At 45.4% G+C, this 20,994-nt stretch overlaps 1 protein-coding gene and 1 pseudogene across 2 annotated transcripts in view; both read left to right on the plus strand.

Moving 5' to 3' along the window:
* Nucleotides 1-7,351: 7,351 nt before the first annotated feature.
* LOC116884139 lies at nucleotides 7,352-7,434 on the plus strand (annotated as a pseudogene).
* A 10,675-nt stretch (nucleotides 7,435-18,109) lies between these two features.
* Ubqln1 (ubiquilin 1) overlaps nucleotides 18,110-20,994 on the plus strand; it is a 39,257-nt gene continuing 36,372 nt past the window's right edge. For both annotated transcript variants that reach the window (XM_032919595.1, XM_032919596.1), the window contains exon 1: nucleotides 18,110-18,485. In XM_032919595.1, the coding sequence (XP_032775486.1) occupies nucleotides 18,333-18,485 (153 nt within the window). In that variant the 5' untranslated portion in view covers nucleotides 18,110-18,332. The remainder of the gene's footprint in view (nucleotides 18,486-20,994) is intronic.

Below are 20,994 nucleotides of genomic sequence, written 5' to 3' on the forward strand. Positions count from 1 at the left end.
GTGGAGGCCAGAGAGGGTGTTGGATCCCCCAAAGCTGGGGTTGGAAATACTTATGAACCTCACAACCTAGGCTGGGAATTGAACTAGGGTCCTCTGGGGGAAGAGCAAATGTTCTTAACCACTGAGCCATCTCTCTAGCTCCTTGTTATTGTCCAGATAATGTACATTTCCGAAAATATAAAGTTAGTTCTAGATATTGGCATCTACAACAATAACCGAAGTGAAGTGATTTGGGAAGTGCATTAGAGCTATATAGACAATGTGTACCGTGATCATGTAACAGGGAGGCACAGGTGACACAGCAAAGTCCTGCACTTGGTCACGTGGGTGTAGCTACACTTGCTTATCCCCACTGTAGATGTCCACCCTTTTAACTGACGAGTGATATGTAGTGGAGACTTGAGGTAATTATTTTGATGATATTCTAGACCGATAGATGGAAGAAAGTATTTCAGCCCTTTTCCTGTATGAAACAATTGAAAGCAATCATCACTGTTTCCAGAACATTAATAAGCATGTCAGATGTGTTTTTACATACTTACACATATATGTAAATCATCAACGTGAAACTTGGACCAAAAGGATTAAAAGCCACAGGTAGCATAGAGAATAGAAAAATCATTTACCCAGCCTAGTGTGGTGGCATGCCATTTATCTGCACTTGGGAGGCAGAGGTTTCTGTGAGTTCAAGGCCAGTTTGATCATAATGAGATGCTGGAAGGAGTCCTTGTATGTCTCTTGGTTGGATTGGTTTTGGGGGTTTGGTTTGGTTTGGTTTGGTTTGGTTTTGGTTTTTTGAGACAGGGTTTTCTCTGTGTCACAACCCTAGCCATCCTGGAACGGAACTCACTCTGTAGACCAGGCTGGCCTTGAACTCACAGATTGGCCTGCCTCTGCCTAACCATGCTGGAAATAAAAGCATCCCAGTTTGTTTTGGTTTTTTAATCTCACTGAGTTTTTCACACTGGCAGTTCATAGTCAGCGATATTTATCCCGGGTGTGTTACCTTTGAGAAGCTTGAGAAGGATTTCAAGATACATCCTGGTGGTCCTCAGCATAGTGGATATTGAATGACCTTAAAGGAATGTTTTCTAACTTCTTTTTTCCTACTAACGAAATAAATTCCTTTTAAAATGTTATTTACACATTTAATTTCTCACAAAATCAGTACTTTTCCCCCTAAATGTATAAACCTTTTGCCCTGTGCGTGATCAGGAGTGAATGACAACATCCATCTATTTAAAGAGGCTCTGGTTCTTTGATTTGGAGGACTGGTGTGTCTGACTGCAAAGGGAAGCTGTAGAGTAGAAAGGGGAAAGAAGTTAAGGTCGCTGCTCTGGTTTCAATGAGCCTGGGCCTGCCTGCCCCTGATGCAACTTAGAAATACAGTCTTAGTGTGGCCCCACTCTGTAAAGTTTTCATTTTATGTGTGTGCGTGTTTTGCTCTTATTCCCAGCCTGAAAATCAAAGTTCTATTGCTAGGGCTGAAGAGACTCATGGCTCAGCGGTTAAGAGCACTGACTGCTCTTCCAGGGGACCTGGGTTCAATTCCCAGCATCCACATGGTGACTCTCAACTTTCTAGAACTTTAGCTCCAGAAGATCTGACACTCTGCTCTGGCATCCCTGGAAAGCACCAGGCACGAAAGCAGTGCATAGGCGTGCACACAGGCAAAGCTCCTAGATGGGCCGAGAAAATAACATTAGTCTTTTCAAAATCCTAATACTGTGTAATTAAGAACAAAACTAAGGGCTGGAGGGATGGCTCAGCAGTCAAGAACACTGACTGCTCTTCCAGAGGTCCTGAGTTCAATTCCCAGCAACCACATGGTGGCTCACAACCATCCGTAATGGGATCTGATGCCCTCTTCTGGTGTGTCTGAAGAGAGCAAGAGTGTACTTATAAAATAAATAAATCTTTAGAAGAACAAAACTACACAGAACTTGATTTATAAGTTATCAAAAAAAACTAAACTGAATTACAAATTTCTTGATTATGTAAAAAGAATAAACTAAGGTATTTAGGATAAAATGGACTCTGAAGAAATGAGATATTTGGGGTTGGGGATTTAGCTCAGTGGTAGAGTGCTTGCCTAGGAAGCGCAAGGCCCTGGGTTCGGTCCCCATCTCCAAAAAAAAAAAAAAAAAAAAGAAATGAGATATTTGTGATCGTAATCTTATTGATGCAGCCTAAACAGATCTGTATAGAAATGCTTTTACCTTCTGTAGCATTTGTTAAAGTAACTGTGAGAGCTGCCGAGTGGAAATAACTGCTTTGATGTCATGTGCGTCTTCAGTAAAGTGCTGTTTCTTACAGGGTGGCAGGAAGGGGAAAAGGAACTGCGAGCCGGACCAGTGTAGGTGATCGTGGCCATGGGGGCCAGCACAGAAAGCTTTCACACTTCTGCAGAAATGTGTGTCTAATGCTGCAACTGCGAAACTGCAGCCTTTGTTGAAGGAACTAAAGCACCTAGTTCACTCATAGTCTACAATTTTATGTTCTTTTGGCTTAAAGTTAAAAGAAAATATGGAATACCAGCAGAACTTGATAATTGTTTTCTGTCCAAACTTCTTAGGACTTTAGTTTTTCATCAGTCAATAAAATTAATTTACTCTTCCATGAATCTGTCTGATCTTTAGCGTCTGTTGAACAGTGTGATTTGTCAACAGCTTTGTGTGCTGACCCTTACAGGACAGCAACATGAGTAGAAAGCATGGCTGGTGTCCTCATATCAGGTGGGCAAAGTAAGAGCAAAAACTAGTTACCACGTGTTCCGAGAGTCACCAAAGGATGTCACCTGTTCCTCAGTGCAGTGAGAAAGCTTATATGAGTGGCGTTTAGCGAGACGCTCTCCTGTATACTTGTTGAGAAGCATTCCCAGCAGGAGGAGTCCAGTCTGCACTGGAAGATCTGCTCAGATAGCAGGCTGGCCCTCACACGTGAGAATTACCACAGCAGCAGTGAGGAGCCTCGGAGAGAGGAGAGCAGCAAATGACTCTGGATGGTTGTGGCTTGTAGAGTAATTCGCTCTTAGGGGACTTTGTTTTCTTCAGTCCGTTTAGTCACATGTAATCATAATTGATTAAAGTATTGTCTTTGACCTTTGAGAAGATCGCTGAGTGGCAGGGGCACTGTGATAGAAGTGAGTATGCGAGCACTGACTGTGTGAGTGTGTGTGCGTGTGTGTGTGTGCGGGGCGGGGGCGGGGGCGGGGAGGGTCTGTCTGTCTGTGTGCGCGTGCCTGGAGCCCATGGAGGCCAGAAGAGGGCATCAGATACCCTGAAAATGGAGTTGGGAATGGTGGTGAGCCATCATGTGGCTTCTGGAGAGACAGTCCACGCAAGGTCCTCTGCAAGAGCAAGTTCTCTTACCCACTGAGCCAGCCCTCGGGTCCCAAGAGTCTTGACAGGCTTTCCTTTTTGTTTTTAGTTTACTGAAGTGGTGTGTGTCACAGTGTGGGTGTAGAGGTCAGAGAGCACCCAGAGTCACTCTTCCCTCTTCCTACCATCTGGGTACTGGGTGTCAGACTTGATGACAAGAGCCCTCACTGAACCTTCCCACTCACTCCATTTCTTGACAGTTTCTGAGAAACAAAACTTAATAAAAACATGCTGAGTCGTCATTATTGGTTATCTCTCTGCCTTCTCCCATTCGGTTACATGAGCCTTACATAGAGCTGTGACTTAGCATCCCTGGATTCCCAGCGCTGGTCTGTCATACAGCACAGAGTAGATGCCAAGGCAGTGTCCAATTAGTAAAGAGGACATTCAGGAGAAAGGAAAATAAAATGAAGACAGAAGGGAAAGTGATAAGTATGGTGTGAGGGTAGAAGCCTTGGAAGGTATTTGATGCTAGAAGTCTAACCACGGCCTCACACACTCAGCAGGGTCACATGTGCAGCCCACATGACCTTCATTTTGACTAAGGCGTGGATGTTTACACAGGATAGTGATCAGAAAGGCATTGTGCACATAGTTGACAGTCCACCTGGAGCTTCCAGTGACGTCAGCGTAATTTGGTAAGTGAGGAAAAACCATGGAAGGCTCACACGGGAGTCCTGTTATCAGCATCCTTTAAGGAAATGACGTTTAGGACAGGTGCGATGCACTCAGCAGGTGAGAGGCAGAGGCAGGTGGATCTCTTAAGTTTAAGGCCAGCCTGGTCTGCATATCGGTGGTGGAGGTGGGCAGATAGGAGGAAAAACTTCCACAGATAAAACAACCCAACTAAAGGCACTCTAACCCAAGTGCCTTTAGTAAATACTTAGAAGCAGGTTGCGGGCCAGTGAGGTGGCTCAGCAGGTAAAGGTGCTACTGTCAAACCTGCTGGCCTGAGATCAATCCCCAGAATGCACAGGAGAAAAAGGACAGAAAGCTAGCACAAAAAACTCAACAGCCTTCCCATGTGCCGGTAACAACTACTCTGAGAAAGAAATCAGGGAAGGGTCCTCTACGCAACTGAGAGAGCAGATACCTTGGAATAAAGCTAACCAAGAACATGGGAGACTTGAAGACCTCCCGTGTTCAAGAATTCAAACAGGAATATTCTAGAAAGGCTGAATTGCCAAGACAAACCCACAGATCCAGCATGAGCCCATTCCTCAAAAACAACCTTCTTAAAAGTCTTAAGGAGGCACAAAGGACCCTGGGGTAGCGAAGGCAGGCCTGACTCCACAGGCCTCCAGGGTCTTACTTGATTTCTGGTACTCAAGAGCTCCAGTAGCAAAACAACAAAACTGCCAGACGACTGGAGTAAGATGGCAGACCCAGACATCAGCCCACACGGCGACAGCACCTGACTGTTGAGAGAGATGCTAAAATACACAAAGGACAGCCTCTCCTCCAAACATTGCTGAGAAAACTTGGATGGCCACAGTGGAACAAAACTAGATCCCTTCTTCTTACCCTGCCTAAAAAGCCAAGGGTTTCAGGAAAAAAGTGCTGAAGCTAAAATTATTACAGGAAAAAACAATTAATACCTCAAGGCAGAATCGTAGGCAAGGACTTTCTGAACAGTATTCCAGTTTGGGGAGTAAGACCAACCACTGGCGTCTACCTCGTGCATTAAAATCTACACAGAAAAGGAAACAGCTTTGTGAGGAGACAGCATACTGACTATATTTGTTTGCCTGACAGGATTACTATCTAGAGTTGAGACCGGGTAGGCTGACTCTATGACAGGCTTCAAACCGGCAGTTCAGGAGTCTAGGCCTAAATCTCTGTTTCCAAGAACTAGGCAAATCCAGGCAAGTCCAGACTTGGAAGTCTGTGACTGAAAAACAAAACAAAACAACCAAAAAAACCCAGGCTTCAGAAAGTTAGTCAGAAACTGCCCTACCATCAGAAGCTGCCCGACCACTCGGCCTGAGGCAAGGGCAATGGGTCAGCAACGGTTTCCAGGCTTCCCCAGCAATAGTTTCCAGCCCCCATGCCTCAGCAATGGTCCTGGAATATCCTTAGAGATAGACCCAACAGATTAAGATAAAGGTCACCCACCCTGGAATTCCCCTAATGTGCTTTAAATTGGGCCTTCGAGCTCACTTGGGCATCTCCATTTTAGATGGTAGACCCCAGCATGCTGGACGTCTGCAGAGTAAAACGCTCTACTATTTGAGTCTGGGGTAGCATTCTTCAGTGAATCATGGACCCTTACGAAATATTCACAGAACTCAAAAATTGATGGGTGTAGTATAGAATAAATTTTTTTTTTTCCTTTTCTTTTTTTCGGAGCTGGGGACCAAACCCAGGGCCTTGCGCTTGCTAGCTGAGCTAAATCCCCAACCCCATAGAATAAAGTTTATTTAAGGTATGGGAAGGGGAGTTGAGAAGGGAGGAGAGAGAGAGAGAGAGAGAGAGAGAGAGGGGGGGGGGGAGAGAGCGCGAGAGAGCACGAGCGCAGAGAGAGCAAGGAGGGGCCAAACAGTATCTCTTATAGCAATCCAAGCCTACCTGGCTGTTGCCAGGTGACTGTTGGGCAGAGCCTAGAAGGAATGCTAACACACATAATTAAAACTAATTTAAAAATGTAAAAAAAATACTTTAAAGCAAACTAATCTACATCGAATTTTCATTTTACCCCAGCCATTTCAGCTGCCATTAAGAAAACAAATGTAGGGGTTGGGGATTTGGCTCAATGGTAGAGCGCTTGCCTAGCAAGCGCAAGGCCCTGGGTTCAGTCCCCAGCTCCGGAAAAAAAAAAGAAAAAAAAAGAAAACAAATGTAGTGCTCATGTGTGAGATTCTCAAAAAGGAAAAACTCAATTTAGAAAATGCTGGTGAGGGTGTGGACAAAGAGAACCTTACGTGCTACTGCTAGAGAGGTGAACGAGTGCAGCCAACAAGAAAGTGAGAGTGAAGCCCCTCAGAAACCTGAAGAGAGTCATCTACATCTGACCCAGCTGACAGCTCCCCTGTACCCCAAGTCAGTGTCTCACAGAGGTACCTGAGAATCATTATAGCACCAGTCACAGTGCCCGATTAGGAACCAACCTAGATGCCCGCAGCCGAGGAACGTGAGATGTACCTGTGTGCTCCACCACAAAGAAGGGTGCAATTACATTGTCTTCAGCAAAATGGATGCAACCAGGAGTGATCATATCAGGTAAGTAATCATACGGAATGGCGGGTACTGTGTGTTTTGCTTGCTTTTTCTTGGGTTTTAGATAGACATATAAAACCATGTCTGTGTGACTTGAGTGGAGAGGGAAGAATGTGTGGAACGAAAGCGGCTCACAGGGCCTTTGAAGATCATTGGCTATGTTCCTGGTGACGTCAGAGTCATGGCGGTTTGATGTGTCAGGAAGAGCCAATCAAAGATGATTGAAGGCTTAAGGAAGGGATAGGACGGAGGATAAGCGAGCAAGGCAGATAGCTGTAAATAATGGATGAGGAAAGAGAAAGTTAATCTTTGTCATTTTTTTTTCTGCTTTTTACTCTCAGAATAGATACCTCCAAGGTGATTTACGCGTTCTTCCTCAGTCTTGAGGTTTGGGATTCCTGGTTTGGGTCTGCAGAATTGAGACAGTGTGAATTTTTCCTATATTCTCCAGTAGGATTTTCTTTCTATTTTGTGTTTAATGCCTCTTGCCGTCTCAGTTTCTTATCTTGGAAGAGGAACTGTAGGCAAAGGAATAATATGGCCTGTGTAGAAACAAAATGTTCAATGAGATTATTCCAAATTAAGAGTGTACAAAGAAAGAGATAGTGATCACTGCAAAAGGTTCTGTAAAGTTTAAGATACATTCAGGGATCTGGTAGTTAGGGTTTTTTCTTTCCCCCAAGGAAATCCTATCAACAGTACTAGCGATCAATTGTTCAATAAATGACCAAGTTTAGAGAATGGAGGGATGATGTGGGTTCAATGATGACTACAATCTGCGGGTGTTGTATGAGTCATGCATGGATGATGAGTAAAACTTTTTGAGTCTGAGGTCAAACAAACAAAAAAACAAACAAACAAACAAACAAAAAACAACAAAAAAGTGGCTCACAGGAAGACAGAGGAGAAATGGGAAGATAGAGGGCTAGAGTGGGGAATGCTCAAAGTACATTATATAATTGTATGAAAATGTTATTTAATGCCGTGCACAATTAATGTATACAATGAAAAAACATTAAAGAGGAAAACCAGTAAAACGGAGTTATTGTTCTCTGTTCTCGTGTGCACTGTGGTGCATTCAACACCCCCACAATGATGTTAAAGTGAAATAGTACACCACTGTTAGGAGGGAATCTAGCAGCTCTCTGAGACCAGCAGAGAGTCTATGCCTTAGCATTCTAAACCTACCCAAAACCCATAGCGGAAAGAATTATAGGCCCTAGGAGGGAACCGAATACCATAGCTTGGCAAATTAACGTAGCATCAAACTGTCTCGTAAATATTTATGTTTATACCCATGACAAATACTACTTCTCAGCTTCAATTAGAGAAGCTCTTTCTGGGGTCAGAGAGATGGCTGCATGGTTAAGAACACCAGCTGCTCTTCTAGAGGACCCAAGTTCAATTACCAGAACCCGCATGGCAGCTCGAAGCTGGAAATTCCAGTTTCTGGGGCATCTGACATCCTCACACAGACATAGCAGCGAAATACACAGAAAAATTAAAATTAAACAAAGAGAAAAGCTTTCCAGTGACCAGTGAAGAATACAGACTCATGGAGTTAAGAGCAGTAACAGAGGTGGTTCTCCCTTCTCAAAGGAGAAGGGGAGGGAGGAGCTGGGTTTTGGGGTGTGTGTGGAGGTTCTGTATGAGGAGGTGCTAGGAGGAGAGGGGGAATTGAGATTGGGAAGTGACTAAGTAAATAAAATAAAACAAAAGAGAACCCTTAAAAAAAAAAAAAAAGAAGGGCAGTAATAGACAGATGCAGCCCAGTCCTGAACAAGACACATAGAATCCTCTCTAGGAAACACTGGAGAAGAGTGGGTAGAGAGACAGATAAAAGACAGGGAGAAGAGCTGCAAACTGTTATCTTCTGAACGCAGCCATCACAATCATCTGTGGGTACCTCCATTGGATCTGCATAAGAAGCAGCCCACAGAGTCAGCTATGGAGGGAGGATGAGCTCAGGGGCCCCACCCTCCACAGATGAAGTATTTGTTACTGAGAGCCTTGTCTTTGGCATTCAACATGGAGGACCACACAAGGCTACCATGGAGAGTTCCAGTCCAGTCATCACACAGATGGCTCTGGGTAAACCTCATGGGTCATGAACACAGCCAAAGTCAAGAATGTGGGGAAGGACTGATGGTGGTGGGAGGGGTAAGAGAATGGAGAGAGAAGAATCAATTATGTACACATAGGAAATTGTCAAATCATATATATATATATATATATATATATATATATATATATATATATATTTTTTTTAAGTCCTACTTCCCATTCCAGAAGCTCTGGGTTAATAAACGAAAATCCCAGTCATGATTATGAGATATGTCTCCAGGAGTTGTTGGCCATTGTACTTGCTTGCCCACCTGACAAACACACCTTGGTTGCAGAGCACAGAGAAACCTTGTTGGAACCAAGCAGGAGGCTTCCTAGAGGCTGGCAGGCCCTTATAGTGCCAGAAGTTGCTGTGTAGGCTATTTGGGGGAGGGGAGCAAGAGGAAGTCTGGAATGGTATTTCCCAGCTTTGGACCTTGCAAACTACAATATCAAGTTGTCAAGCAAAGCGTGCTTACTGAAATAACAGTGGCACAACTGTTACAGGGGTTACCAGTTGGTTTCTGATTGGCTCTGAGGCCCATTCCATAGTAGGGAACTCATGCCTACTTCTAGTGACAATTTTGGAGTTTCGGCTTCTTTGAAAAAACACAGATAATGTGGGAATGTATTTTTGTTTTAATACCAGGTATGGGGGTGTGGGACTGCTTCAGACTGTCCACAGCAGCTGACTATGATTTGCCTCGTGCTCTAGCAGAGGTGTGGTTTTGCCAGCTGCAAATAGTTTCTGTGATTGTGTGATGCCTGGAATTCTGGGAACTTTTCAGAGTCTATATAATTGCTAGGTCTGAGAGCTGGGTGGGTTATTGGTTGTTAAAGTTTATTAAGTAGTTATGTGTAAAGAAAACGAGAAGAGGAAATTAGATATCCTGACCGCAAAGATCAAACTTACCCCAAGGAACTCAATGACCCTAATCAACAGGAAGTAGTCTAATGATAATGTCTCTGTTTTCTGACCCCTGACTTTATTCAGGGATCTCTTCTCTCTCCCCTTCTATCTTTTTTTCACTCCCATCTGATGTTAGTGGGTGGGTGAAAGGGTGAGGAAGGGTAGAGGTAAGAAGAACCCACAAAATAGCAAAAGTCAACTACATCTTAGTACCTTGTCAAAGACCCTGGGCTGGGGCGCTCATAAGCACCTTTATTTTCTGAATGACAATGGTGCAGTTCTCAGTTTTGATCAAGGAAGCTTTTTGTAGCAAAAAGCAGTTCATGAAGACTCATGGCCAGTCAAGATACTGAGAGCAAGTGACTGCTGAGTGCCCAACCTTAAGGGGCATACCCACATCACACACCCCATAGTGGGGCTCAGGGAACGGTGAAGGAGCAGGGTCAGAAGGAAGTAAGAGCTGGATGACGAGGGGCAGGGCTATGGCCCGACAGGTCTGTGGCACGAGTGAACTCAAGAGAGCTGCAGCTGTCTGGATGGGGTTTGTACAAGACTTCACCCCTAAACGCTCAATCCTAGAAGGGATAGGGACTCCTGGGGTCCCTTCCAGGGGATCTAATGGCAACCACAAGTTGCTGGAGGAGAGGAGTTCATTGTCTTCAGCGTTGTGAGCCTTGATGAGTTATCCAAGTTCCAGTAGATAGCCTTAAACCATGCCCGTGGGAGTGATGCCTGGTAAACCAGTAAGTCCCAGAGCAAAAGCTAAGACATGCGAGAAGTGTGGGGACTTGGAGCGGGCCGCGCAGTTGAGAGGAGAACAGGGAGGAGGGAGAAGTATGATTGGGCTATGTTGTATGCATAAACGAAGTTGCCACAGACTAAACTGATTTTATAAGTGATGTCTGTCATTACAATGTCTTTCCTGCCCTTTTGGCCTTCTCCCTGAAACAAAGCTGCTTGACCATTTTTCTGTGTCCTTGGCTTCCCTTGGAAGGATCACCTTGGTCGCTGAGTGGCTGAGGCACTCTGGTCTCCGTGCTGACATGTAGGGAAAAAAAGGTCCATTGTTGCGCCTAGAGCAGGATTGAAGGCTTTCCTGTAACTTCTGACCAATCGTCCTGGCCAGTCTCCTGTCAGTTCGATACAGCTGGAGTCAGTCATTTTTGGAAGAGGAAACCTCAGTTGAGAAGTCTCCGCCAGGTTGGCCTGTGGTGCATTTCCTTGATGATTGATGTGGGAGGAGCCAGCCCCTGGGGCGGTGTTCCTGGCTGCTGTAAGAAAGCAGGTGATGACTGGATGACTAAGCCATGAAGAGCAAGCCAGTGAGCAGTGTCCCTCCATGGCCTCTGCTTCATTTCCTGCCTCCAGGTTCCTGCTGTCCTTGAGTTAGAGCTGTGATTTCCTCCGGTAAAGGTTTGTCCTGTGGGCCTGTGAGCTGAAATAGACCTTTTCTTCTATGAGTAGTTTTTGGTCAGTGTTTTTTTTGTTTGTTTGTTCTTTTGTTTTTTTTTTGTTTTGTTTTGTTTTGTTTTTTTCTTTTCCGGAGCTGAGGACCGAACCCAGGGCCTTGTGCTTGCTAGGCAAGCGCTCTACCACTGAGCTAAATCCCCAACCCCTGGTCAGTGTTTTATTACAGCAACAGAAACCCTAACTAAGGCTTCACCTTCATGAAGCCTTCTGTATTTGTTCTCATTCTTGGGTTGTTACCAGGGGCCTAGGTGGACTAAAGGCTGGTAGACAGGAACCAGTTTTGTGACTGTGAGTTGTGAAAATGAATGACAGCTGCTGACCCAATCACATTTCAACAGGTCTACACTAAGAGCCAACTCGCCAGTGAATTTGAGTGGTGTGCCAAGCTGCCGATGCACTGCCAACAGACAAAACTGCTGCCCGTGTGCGTTGCTGTACTGGGCACAATATCATCCATCATCATAGACTGACCACAGAATGATCCATCAGTGGTTCTGCTCAATGGCTGTCACAGTCACCCCACGGCTCCTGATGAAGCTCACAGTCTCCCTCAGGGAATAGGACCATGTTCTTAAGAGTACTGGGTAGCCCAAGTCTGTGGCAGCCCCTCTGGGATTCAGGTGCTTTGCCTATGGTATTTCTAGTCTAATCAGTTGAGTTTAACCACATGGTCATGGGGCTGTGGTTCTTAAAGCTAATGTGTCCTTTGTTGTTGTTAAACTTTGTGTCTTTTTTGTTTTCTTTTTGTTAAACTTTGTGAGAGTTCTACAGTCTGGCAGTTGGAGTACCTTTCGTTGCAAAGGTCTCTCCCCAGTGTGTCACGGTCAGGGAACTTAGGGCTCTTCTGTACCCAGGCATGTGGGGTTGGTGAGTTTATGTAGGTCAGAATCACCACAGGACAACCTCGCATTCTGTGCCCTTCATTTTTAGTTGGAGCTCTTTGGTATTACTTATCTTAGTCACTAAATGTGGCTGTCCCCAGAAAAACAATAACCTCTTCTTGGCAACTTTCTGGGTGACGATAAGGATAGGAGAGGTAACATAGGAAGCTTGTAGATTTACTTTGAAAGTCCAGAATTGGGGTTGGGGATTTAGCTCAGTGGTAGAGCACTTGCCTAGCAAGCACAAGGCCCTGGATTCGGTCCCCAGCTCCGAAAAAAAGAAAAAAGAAAAAAAAAAGAGAAAGTCCAGAATTGCTAGGGAAATCCTGGGATCCTGTGTTTCTTTCTTCTAATGGCAACCACAGGCAACTCACTCAAAGGAGGTGCAAGGAATCTGACTTTTATTCTGGCCTATCTGGCTCTTGTTGGATTGACATGGTCTCAGATTATAAGCTAATGACCAGTTGGTTGAGAACCTTGCTCCCTAAATGTTCCAATAGGGGTCAGTGAAGACCAAAATGAGGACATTATGGGTCCCTTAAGTATTAGAAACATGTGAACATTTCCAGTGCTACAGGAAAGCACATCTTGGCCTTGGAACTCTGGGGAAAGGGAGCCTCTGATTTTTAGAGCTACGTTAGGTATTTTAAGTTTGGTGACACTTTCTGAGCTGGTGTTCTGAACTGGCTTAGTCTGCTCTATGCTATCAGACAGCTCTGGCCACAGGTGATAATCAGTCCTCTCAGACTGTTCTCAAGAGGGGGACTGGGGGTTGGGGATTTAGCTCAGTGGTAGAGCGCTTGCTTAGCAAGCGTAAGGCCCTGGGTTCGGTCCCCAGCTCCGAAAAAAAGAAAAAAAAAAAAAAAGAGTGAGACCGAACTGTGGCAAGTTTCATGACAATGACTAACACCCAGAGATAAAGGATACGCCTTGAGTCCTTCCCTTGAAGTATAAGATAGTAGGGAATGGAGTAATTGCCCCTCATAAGCAGAACATGTCAGCCCTTCTGAGCATCTTCTCCTCTAGCTTCCCTGGTCACCCTTTGCCTGCCATTCTGTAGGAGAGAAGAATGGAAGAATGCTATTTATTGTGTGGAACGGATACAATGCTTTGAACTATTTGCTCTTAGGCAGTCTTCCTGTAAACAAGAACTAGACTGAATATCCAAACTGACATGTAGGTATCAACCGGCTTGGAGGTCCTGCCTACCTGTACTTCCCACCTGATGTGGGTGACAATTTTGGCTGCTGATAATTAGTCATTTTCTTCCCAGGTGTACCATCTACCTCACCAGTACCATGTTATACACATCAGCAGCAACATCCCACCCTGGAAAACACAAAGGCCTCAAGAGTTCCCAGACCTTGTAAGTAGGAAAACTGTCTAAAGGTGAGACTGCTTGGATCACCTCGAGGAGTCTTTCAGAGTGACTGGTATCTGTGTGAATCTTGAATATGTTACTCCCACAATATGAAACAACCAGCTGGACGAGATGGAACAAAATTTGGCCTTATTTTAACTGGAGTGATCAACAAGGTCACATTAGCCTGGGAGAGCACTCAATTTGACCATGGTTGCCGTGACCAATAGGACTGCCCTAGATTTCCTCCTTGCAGGCCAGGACAAAGGATGTGAAAACTCTGATACATCGGTTCCTGGATTAATGCTTTGGGAAAAGTCAATATAGATACACTAATTAGGAAGCAGCCGAGTAGTTCCTGACGGTTTGTGGTATTTGTTCAGAGAGCCTGGGCCTGGAGCACTAGGGGATATGATGGTTAATTCTGTAGGCTGCTCTTGTCCTGCTTAGAGTCTGTGCGCAGGACAGTAGTAGCTTTATTAATGCAGAGTGAAATGGTGGATTTGTTCCAGAGTCTGGAGTTGAGATTGACCAGGGACCAGAAGACTGTCATACTCGTGGGAAAGTATACAATCAGTCAAGACTGCAGCAACAGTGTGTGGTGGAGGTTTTAAATACAATTTTTATGGAGTCTGGCTTGCATGTTGCTGTGTGTTCAAAACATTTCCTGGGGAGGCACACACACACACACACACACACCCCTCCCTACTCTCCCCAGATAAGGATCCCATGATCGAACAAATAGGGATTCCACCAAAGTACATTTTGGTGAACCAATGAGTTTTATTGGGGTTACTTACAGGAGCAAAAATGACTCAAAGACAGCTATATTGCCAAAGCTTACCCTAGAAGGGTGACCCACAGAGCTGGCAAGCCTGGAGCATACTGCACAGGCTTGCAGGCAGTCAACAGGTTAGAGTGTCCTTTCCAGGCACTTGAGATGATCTAAAGGTCTTTCAGGCAGCTGGTCAGGCAGCTGGTCTGGTGTCAGTCTTCTTTGTAACTTGACTTGTCTGAGAATCTTTGCAATTTTGTTCCTATTGATTTGGGGAACCTAAAGAATTTGGTAAGTTTCAGGGGCCTCCAGCTCTTTGAATTGTTTACCTTCCTAATTAAAGCATTTCCCTGGCAGATACAATGTTTCAATCTCAGAAGAAACTGTTTCACAATACCTGTCCAAGTCTAGTCTACAAAATCCTTGGCTACACTGTTGCAAGAAAAGGTGGCCTGCTTATCTGGGTGGGCCAAACATCCTTAAAAAGAAAAAAGACAAAGGAGGAGCATAAAGGGACAGTGGACTAGAGGTTAAAGAATGTAACCACAAGTCACAGAATGTGAGTATCCTCTAGAAACCAGAAAAGGCAAGGAATGGATTCTGCCCCAGTCTTCTGGAGGTAAAAAGCCTTTCGTATAGACCTGATATCAGTCCTGAAGACCTCAGAAGCCTTATAATCCTAGATTTGCTTCCATAAAAAGTTTGAAATGCTATTATTGCAGAGCATCTTCTATTTCCCTACAGCTCATACAGATGTATGGTTTCCACAGTATACAGCAGGAGTCTTTACATTCAGAAGCTCAGGAAACATTTTAAATCCAATTGTTTGGAATAACTCTATCATCTGCAAAATAAAATAAAATAAAATAAAATAATTAGTAGGCTTGCAGTTTTGAAAACCAATAAGACAGGAGCCGGAGCCCAGCTCCCAGAGCAGTTACATTGTGTTCCTGGCTTCCAGGAGAACCAGTCTTGCAACTTCTGTGAGATAGACAGGCCTGGGAGGTTGTGTTCCCATAATCAGCAGCACTGTGTTTGGAGAAACTGCCACAGGAAGATACACTTGGGATATTTTTAGGCCTGTCCCCAAATCCCCAGTAAATCCCAGTTAGATAAAAAACAAGAGTGTGAAATACAACTGAAATTAAATGTGAGTTTATACTGGAATCTTGGCAATGCTACAGACTGAGTGAAACACTAAGATTTATCTGAAGTATCTCACAGACTTGGAACTAAACTGTAATAAAATGTCAGGAGTTTTGTTTTTTCTTTCTTTTTTATTGTTGTTTGTTTTGAGGTAGGTCTCAATCTCTGTAGATGAGGAGGATCTGGGACTTTTAATTCCTAAAGCTCTTGGCTTTGCTTTACAGATTGTAGAGCTGGGGAGTGCCCTCCTTATGGTTACCATTGCTGTGATGAAACACCGTGACCATAAGCAAGTTGGGGAGTATATGGTTTATCTTGCTTACACTGCCACATCACTGTTCATTATCCAAGGAGTCGGGACAGGGAAACAAACAGGGCAGGAACTTGGAGGCAGGAGGTGATGCAAAGGCCATGGAGGGGTGTTGCTTACTGGCTTGCTTCTCAGACTTGCTCAGCCCGCTTTCTTATAGAATCTAAGACCCACAATGGGCAGGGCCCTTCCCCAACAGTTACTAATTGGACATTTGTAAGGAAATTGGCAAATGCTATTCGTCGATCTTTGATTTAGTATTTGGGAATTGTATTCAACTAAATGTAGAACAATTGAAATATGTTCTTATAATTACCTCCAGAACAACTATTTAATAAGCCTCCATCTCCACAGCCAAAGATTGAAATAGACATCTAGACCAAAGATCAGCAAATCTATTCTCGCTGAATATTTTGGACAGGAACCATATGGCCCACTGGACCCCTATCTTTGGAGACAGTTGACGGATCCTTTATCTAGAAAATCCCTGTCCACATTGCCAAGGGCTCTTTATAATTTGATTCTAACAGGTTAACTTCATGGTGGTTAATTAATGACACCCTATCCTGACTGTGATGGTTAATTTTGATTGTCAACCTGACTAAATACACCTAAGGCTCATCTTTGGCTGGACCTTCCTGTGAGGTTTTTCTAGAGAAAAATGGTGGAATATCTGTCATGAATGTAGGCAGCACTATCTAGTGTCTCTGAGGTATATGGCCTCCTTATGGCCACTTGCAATTAAGGCAGCATTGTAAACAACAGGTGGTAGAGAAAGGCTGGATACTCCGGTGACAGTCTTGGGACCCTCCCTACCACTCCATGAAGGGGTGTGCTAGTTAGTAACGCCAGCTTGGAGGAACCTTTTCCAAGAAAGTGCAGCTAACTACCCAAGATGGCAGTGGCTTGCTTGGCTGGGAGAACTCTTGTTCACAACATGCCATATACCTCAGAGATTTTTAGAAATAAAATACAATTACAAGGGTATTCCATACAAACATCAGTAAAGGTTATCTACAGCCGCTGTATTAGAGTAAAGAGATCGGGTTTTTTTTTTTTTTTTTTTCTTTCTTTTCTTTTTTTTTTTCGAGCTGGGGACCAACCTAGGGGCCTTGTGCTTGCTAGGCAAGCACTCTACCACTGAGCTAAATCCCCAACCCCTGAGAGATCGGGTTTCTAAAAGGCAACAGAATGAAGACTTCCAGAAGGTGGGGGATATGATGTGAGATCACAGAAAGTTAGGCAGGGGAAGGTGTGAGGGGGGTAGGAGGGGGGGATGTCATCATGGAAGGCAGCCTAGGGAAGTACACAGGGAGAATACAGCAGGAAGGAAAACCAGTCAACAGAGGAACTAATGAAGTTGGAAGGAGATTTTATATATATATATGAAAATTCCAAAATGCTTGCTTGCTCAGTGGTGGAACTTTCTACCCCAAGAACTAACAATTTTCTCACACCTAGACATAAAGCTTGTAACTTCTTCCTGTGATCGAACAACGCTGACAGAAATTTAAGTGATATCAAGTGACACTTGGGTCGCCATTTACCTTCGAAACTCTGACCCAGATTTCAAAGGGCTCTGCTAAGAAGTGTTTATGCAACAGTAGTTAATCATAGAACAGGGTTTGATGGCCTAAGAGCAGAACTATGGAATGTCTTTGCATATTAGGGTCACGGTACGCGTACGCTGTCAGAGTTCACGTTTGTGCAATGCTGATTAACATAAAGTGCCGGACTGTATTACACGCTATCTTTGCGAATAAAGGATGTGGGAGTCACTTGTGAATGACTTATTTGTGCCTACATTATGCTAAAAATAAGTTTTCAACCATTATCCCTGATGCGAGCTGCACAGTAACGTAATGGGACAGAATACAAAAGGCACACATCAGCTGGGCTTAACTCCTACCCGTTGGGTGGATAGTCCTAGGCATTCTGTTTCTGCCCCACGCAGCTTGGAAGACAGACAATATGGGTTGTCCTGTCTTCTGACCAAACCTGTTTGACTCCATGGAGGGAAGCTCTGGCCTCATTGAAACAGTGAGCGCCTGCGGTTGCGCTGGTGGCTCACTGGCGTCTGTTTCGTGTTCCTTTGAAGACCTTTCACCATTGGCTTAGCTTCCAAGCCCTGAGCACAAGACAAGGCAATCGTAACTCCTTCCACCCGGGCAAACACTACGCTTATTAAAATAAAGTAACTCGCCGCTATTTTATAAGCCAACGCCCACGGGGACCAGGTCGGGAGGATACCGGGACCGAGAGCAAAGGGCCAGACGTTTCTAGCAATTTCGCTGCCCGTGACGTCATCTTAGTGCACCACCATGGCGTTTTCCATGAAACCCCTGTTTAAATGCCTTTCAAAGAAGAACGGGAGACGCGAAGTGGGTTAGGTTCTCCCGCTGTGCCCAGCGCACCTTCGACCTGGAGGAGCCCGCGCTTCGTCCGCCGGCTAAGAAAGGAACGAGCGCCGCCAGGCCATGAGTCGGCTCCTTCGCCAACGCGCTACCCGGCGTGCCTCGCGCAGCCGGCCGCCAGGAGTCGGCGCCGCGGCCAGCGCGTTACCCAGCGTGCCCCGCGCGGCGCCCGGCGACGAGCGTGGGGGAGGTGCGGGAGGAGGAAGCGGCGGCGACGCGGAGAGTCCCCGCGTCCACACGGCAGCCGATCGCCCACCGGGGCCTGCACCCGCAGCCCTCGTCTACGCACCGTCGGTGGCCCCGCAACCTGTCGCGCCCCGCGGACCCGGCCGCAGCCCCCAGTGTCGCGCTCGCCTGAGTCACCGCCATGGCCGAGAGCGCAGAGAGCGGCGGCCCACCGGGCGCTCAGGACAGTGTGGCCGACAGCGGCCCCGCAGAGCCCAAGATCATGAAGGTCACGGTGAAGACGCCTAAAGAGAAGGAAGAGTTCGCTGTGCCCGAGAACAGCTCGGTCCAGCAGGTGAGGGCGCGGGCCAGGCGGTCGCTGCGTCGCCGGCGGGGCGGGGAGGGCGGCGAAGGGGCGGCCTGGCCGGGCGGCGGCCCCGGGGAGCTCCGGTCAGGTCCCGCCGGGTTCCGCTGCGTGAGCTGTGCGGGGCCGGGACGAGTGAGCCGCGCGGCCTGGGCTGGGCTGCGCCGCAGCCGCCGAGCTCCGGGCCCCGGGACCCCAGTCCTCACAAAGGAGCCGGGAGCTGCTGGGAGGCAGGGCGCGGGCGTCGCTCGGCCTTTGGCCAGGCTGGGTGGGGGTCATTGTTTTACCTGCCTGGGAATTGGAGAGGTTTGGGGGCGAGAAGCACGTGGAGGGCTAGTTCTCGGTTTTGAGTGCTGAACTCTCCCCCACCTTTCAGCCTTTTATTATAAAAATTATGACGCGGAACTTGTTTTCAGTCACACTGTACTAGCTCACGCCTGAAAGGAAAAAAGTAAATGACTTTTTGATTCATAGGCGACTTGCTTCTGTGAACAATACTTCCGTCATCGCTTAGCTGCCACTCATTGGATAGGTTTTTGTTTGATTTTTTAGGGAGATGAGAAGACACCTGACTGGGTCTTAGCGGTTGCAACGGACCGCAAGGAAACATGGTTGATGTTAAGGCCGATAATTGCCTTAAAGTCTATTCAGGAAAACAAATCTTGCAGCTAATTAAGAGCCTTGGTAGAACCTATCAAATGTAGTTTTCAACACGGTCTAGAGCATTTGAATTGTTGACAGTATCAAACATTGTAAACAGTTTTATGCGAGGAAGCAAGGAACAGCCACTGGAATGTACCTGTAAGTTCTCTCAAGGTTTATCTAGTTCCAAAGGTGAAGTCGGTTTCTTTTCTGAAGCAAGAGGATGTGTGGCATCATTGAGAGAAACTCTGGTTGACTGAATCATCATTCCTTGTGCGTTAACGCTGCTATAAAAAAAAGTTTACCGTCTTTATGTTTTCCAGCAGGTGTGTACGTCACCCACAATTGACATTTTCCTGCGTTTTCTGTATTAGGCATCTCTTACTTCGAAAATACACTTACTATTAAAAATACTGTAAATATCAGTATTACCCTTATAAGGAAGGTAAGCCACATGAATATTAGTGGCTTGAGAACAACGTCTTTGAAAAATGGTATTCCACATGATCAGAGGCGCAGTGATACGGACATGGTTGCCTTGGCTAGTTTCCCCAGCTCTATCTACACCTGTATCAGCCAAGCAGACCATAGGTGGAGCCTGTTAGAGTTGACTACAAGCTTCCTTCGGTTCCTCTTTTTGTCACCCCTGTAAGGATTTTTTTTTTCCTACAAGATTGAGTTCACAGAGACCTAGTTGTCTCTCATGTGGTCTTCTGGATAAGGCTTTTTTTTCTTCCTCCACTCAGCATAGTTTTTGAGATTCATCCCAGTGAGGTCTGTATCCCTCCCACGACAGAGATTTGCATACTAGGCACAGGCTGCGTTCTACCACTGAACCAAGTCCTCAGCTCAGTACTTAACTGCTGAGTGGTTTTCCACACCGTGAGCCGTCACCTGCCCAGGGTCATCTGTTTTCAGCTGGCTGCAGTTCTTGCGAAGAGCCTCAGGGGTCCTTTTGAGGCCATATACTCTGTTACACTTTAGTTGCTTTTGTTTTTATTTAAAAGACAGGCTTTTACTCTGGAAGTTTGGCTATCCTGGAACTCACACTGTGTAGACCAGACTGGCTTCAAACTCATCTGCCTTACTCATCTGAGTGTTGATATTAAAGGCATTCACCACCATGCTCTGCCAGTTCTGTTTAGTTTTATAAGAAACGTGAAAAATGTGCTATTTTGCAGTTCAGTCTACATCATATGGGTGTGTGCTCCTTCCTTCTGTCTCCTTGTTAATATTTGGTACGAATAGGGTTTTTTCTTTTTCTTTTCTTTTTAAAGATTTATTTAGTGTGTGTGAGTACGCTGTAGTTGTCTTCAGACACACCGGAAGAAGGCACCGGATCCCATTACAGATGGTTGTGAGGCACCATGTGGTTGCTGGGAATTGAACTCAGGACCTCTGGAAGAGCAGCCAGTGCTCTTAACCACTGAGCCATCTCTGTAGCCCTGATTTTTTTTTTTTTAAATTGTAACCAATTAATTAATGTGTGGACATACTAAATTATGAAGCTCTTGAGTCTTCCTGAGAGTCCCAGTTTAGATTTCCATCTTCCTGGCAGCTTCCACATTTTATTTCAGGACATTAGAAATAATACTTTATAAATAGAAAAATTATTTAGGTGATTATCTATAGGGTTTTTTGGGGGGAATGGGGAATAGTGACACTAGAATTTTAAATTCCATGGAAACTTATGTTTTGCTGTGCTGTAAAAATGACTTTAATGGGTAAAAGTAAAGCTTTCCTAAAGTAACTTATTCTAATGTTGGTTTATCTGTTTCCTGTGGGAGCAGTAAATGTGATAAAAGTTGAAAGCATACCCTGTCCCCCCAGACTGGACAGCACATCAGACTGTTGGATG

Source organism: Rattus rattus, chromosome 14 (assembly GCF_011064425.1).
Source record: "Rattus rattus isolate New Zealand chromosome 14, Rrattus_CSIRO_v1, whole genome shotgun sequence".
NCBI classification, from domain to species: domain Eukaryota; kingdom Metazoa; phylum Chordata; class Mammalia; order Rodentia; family Muridae; genus Rattus; species Rattus rattus.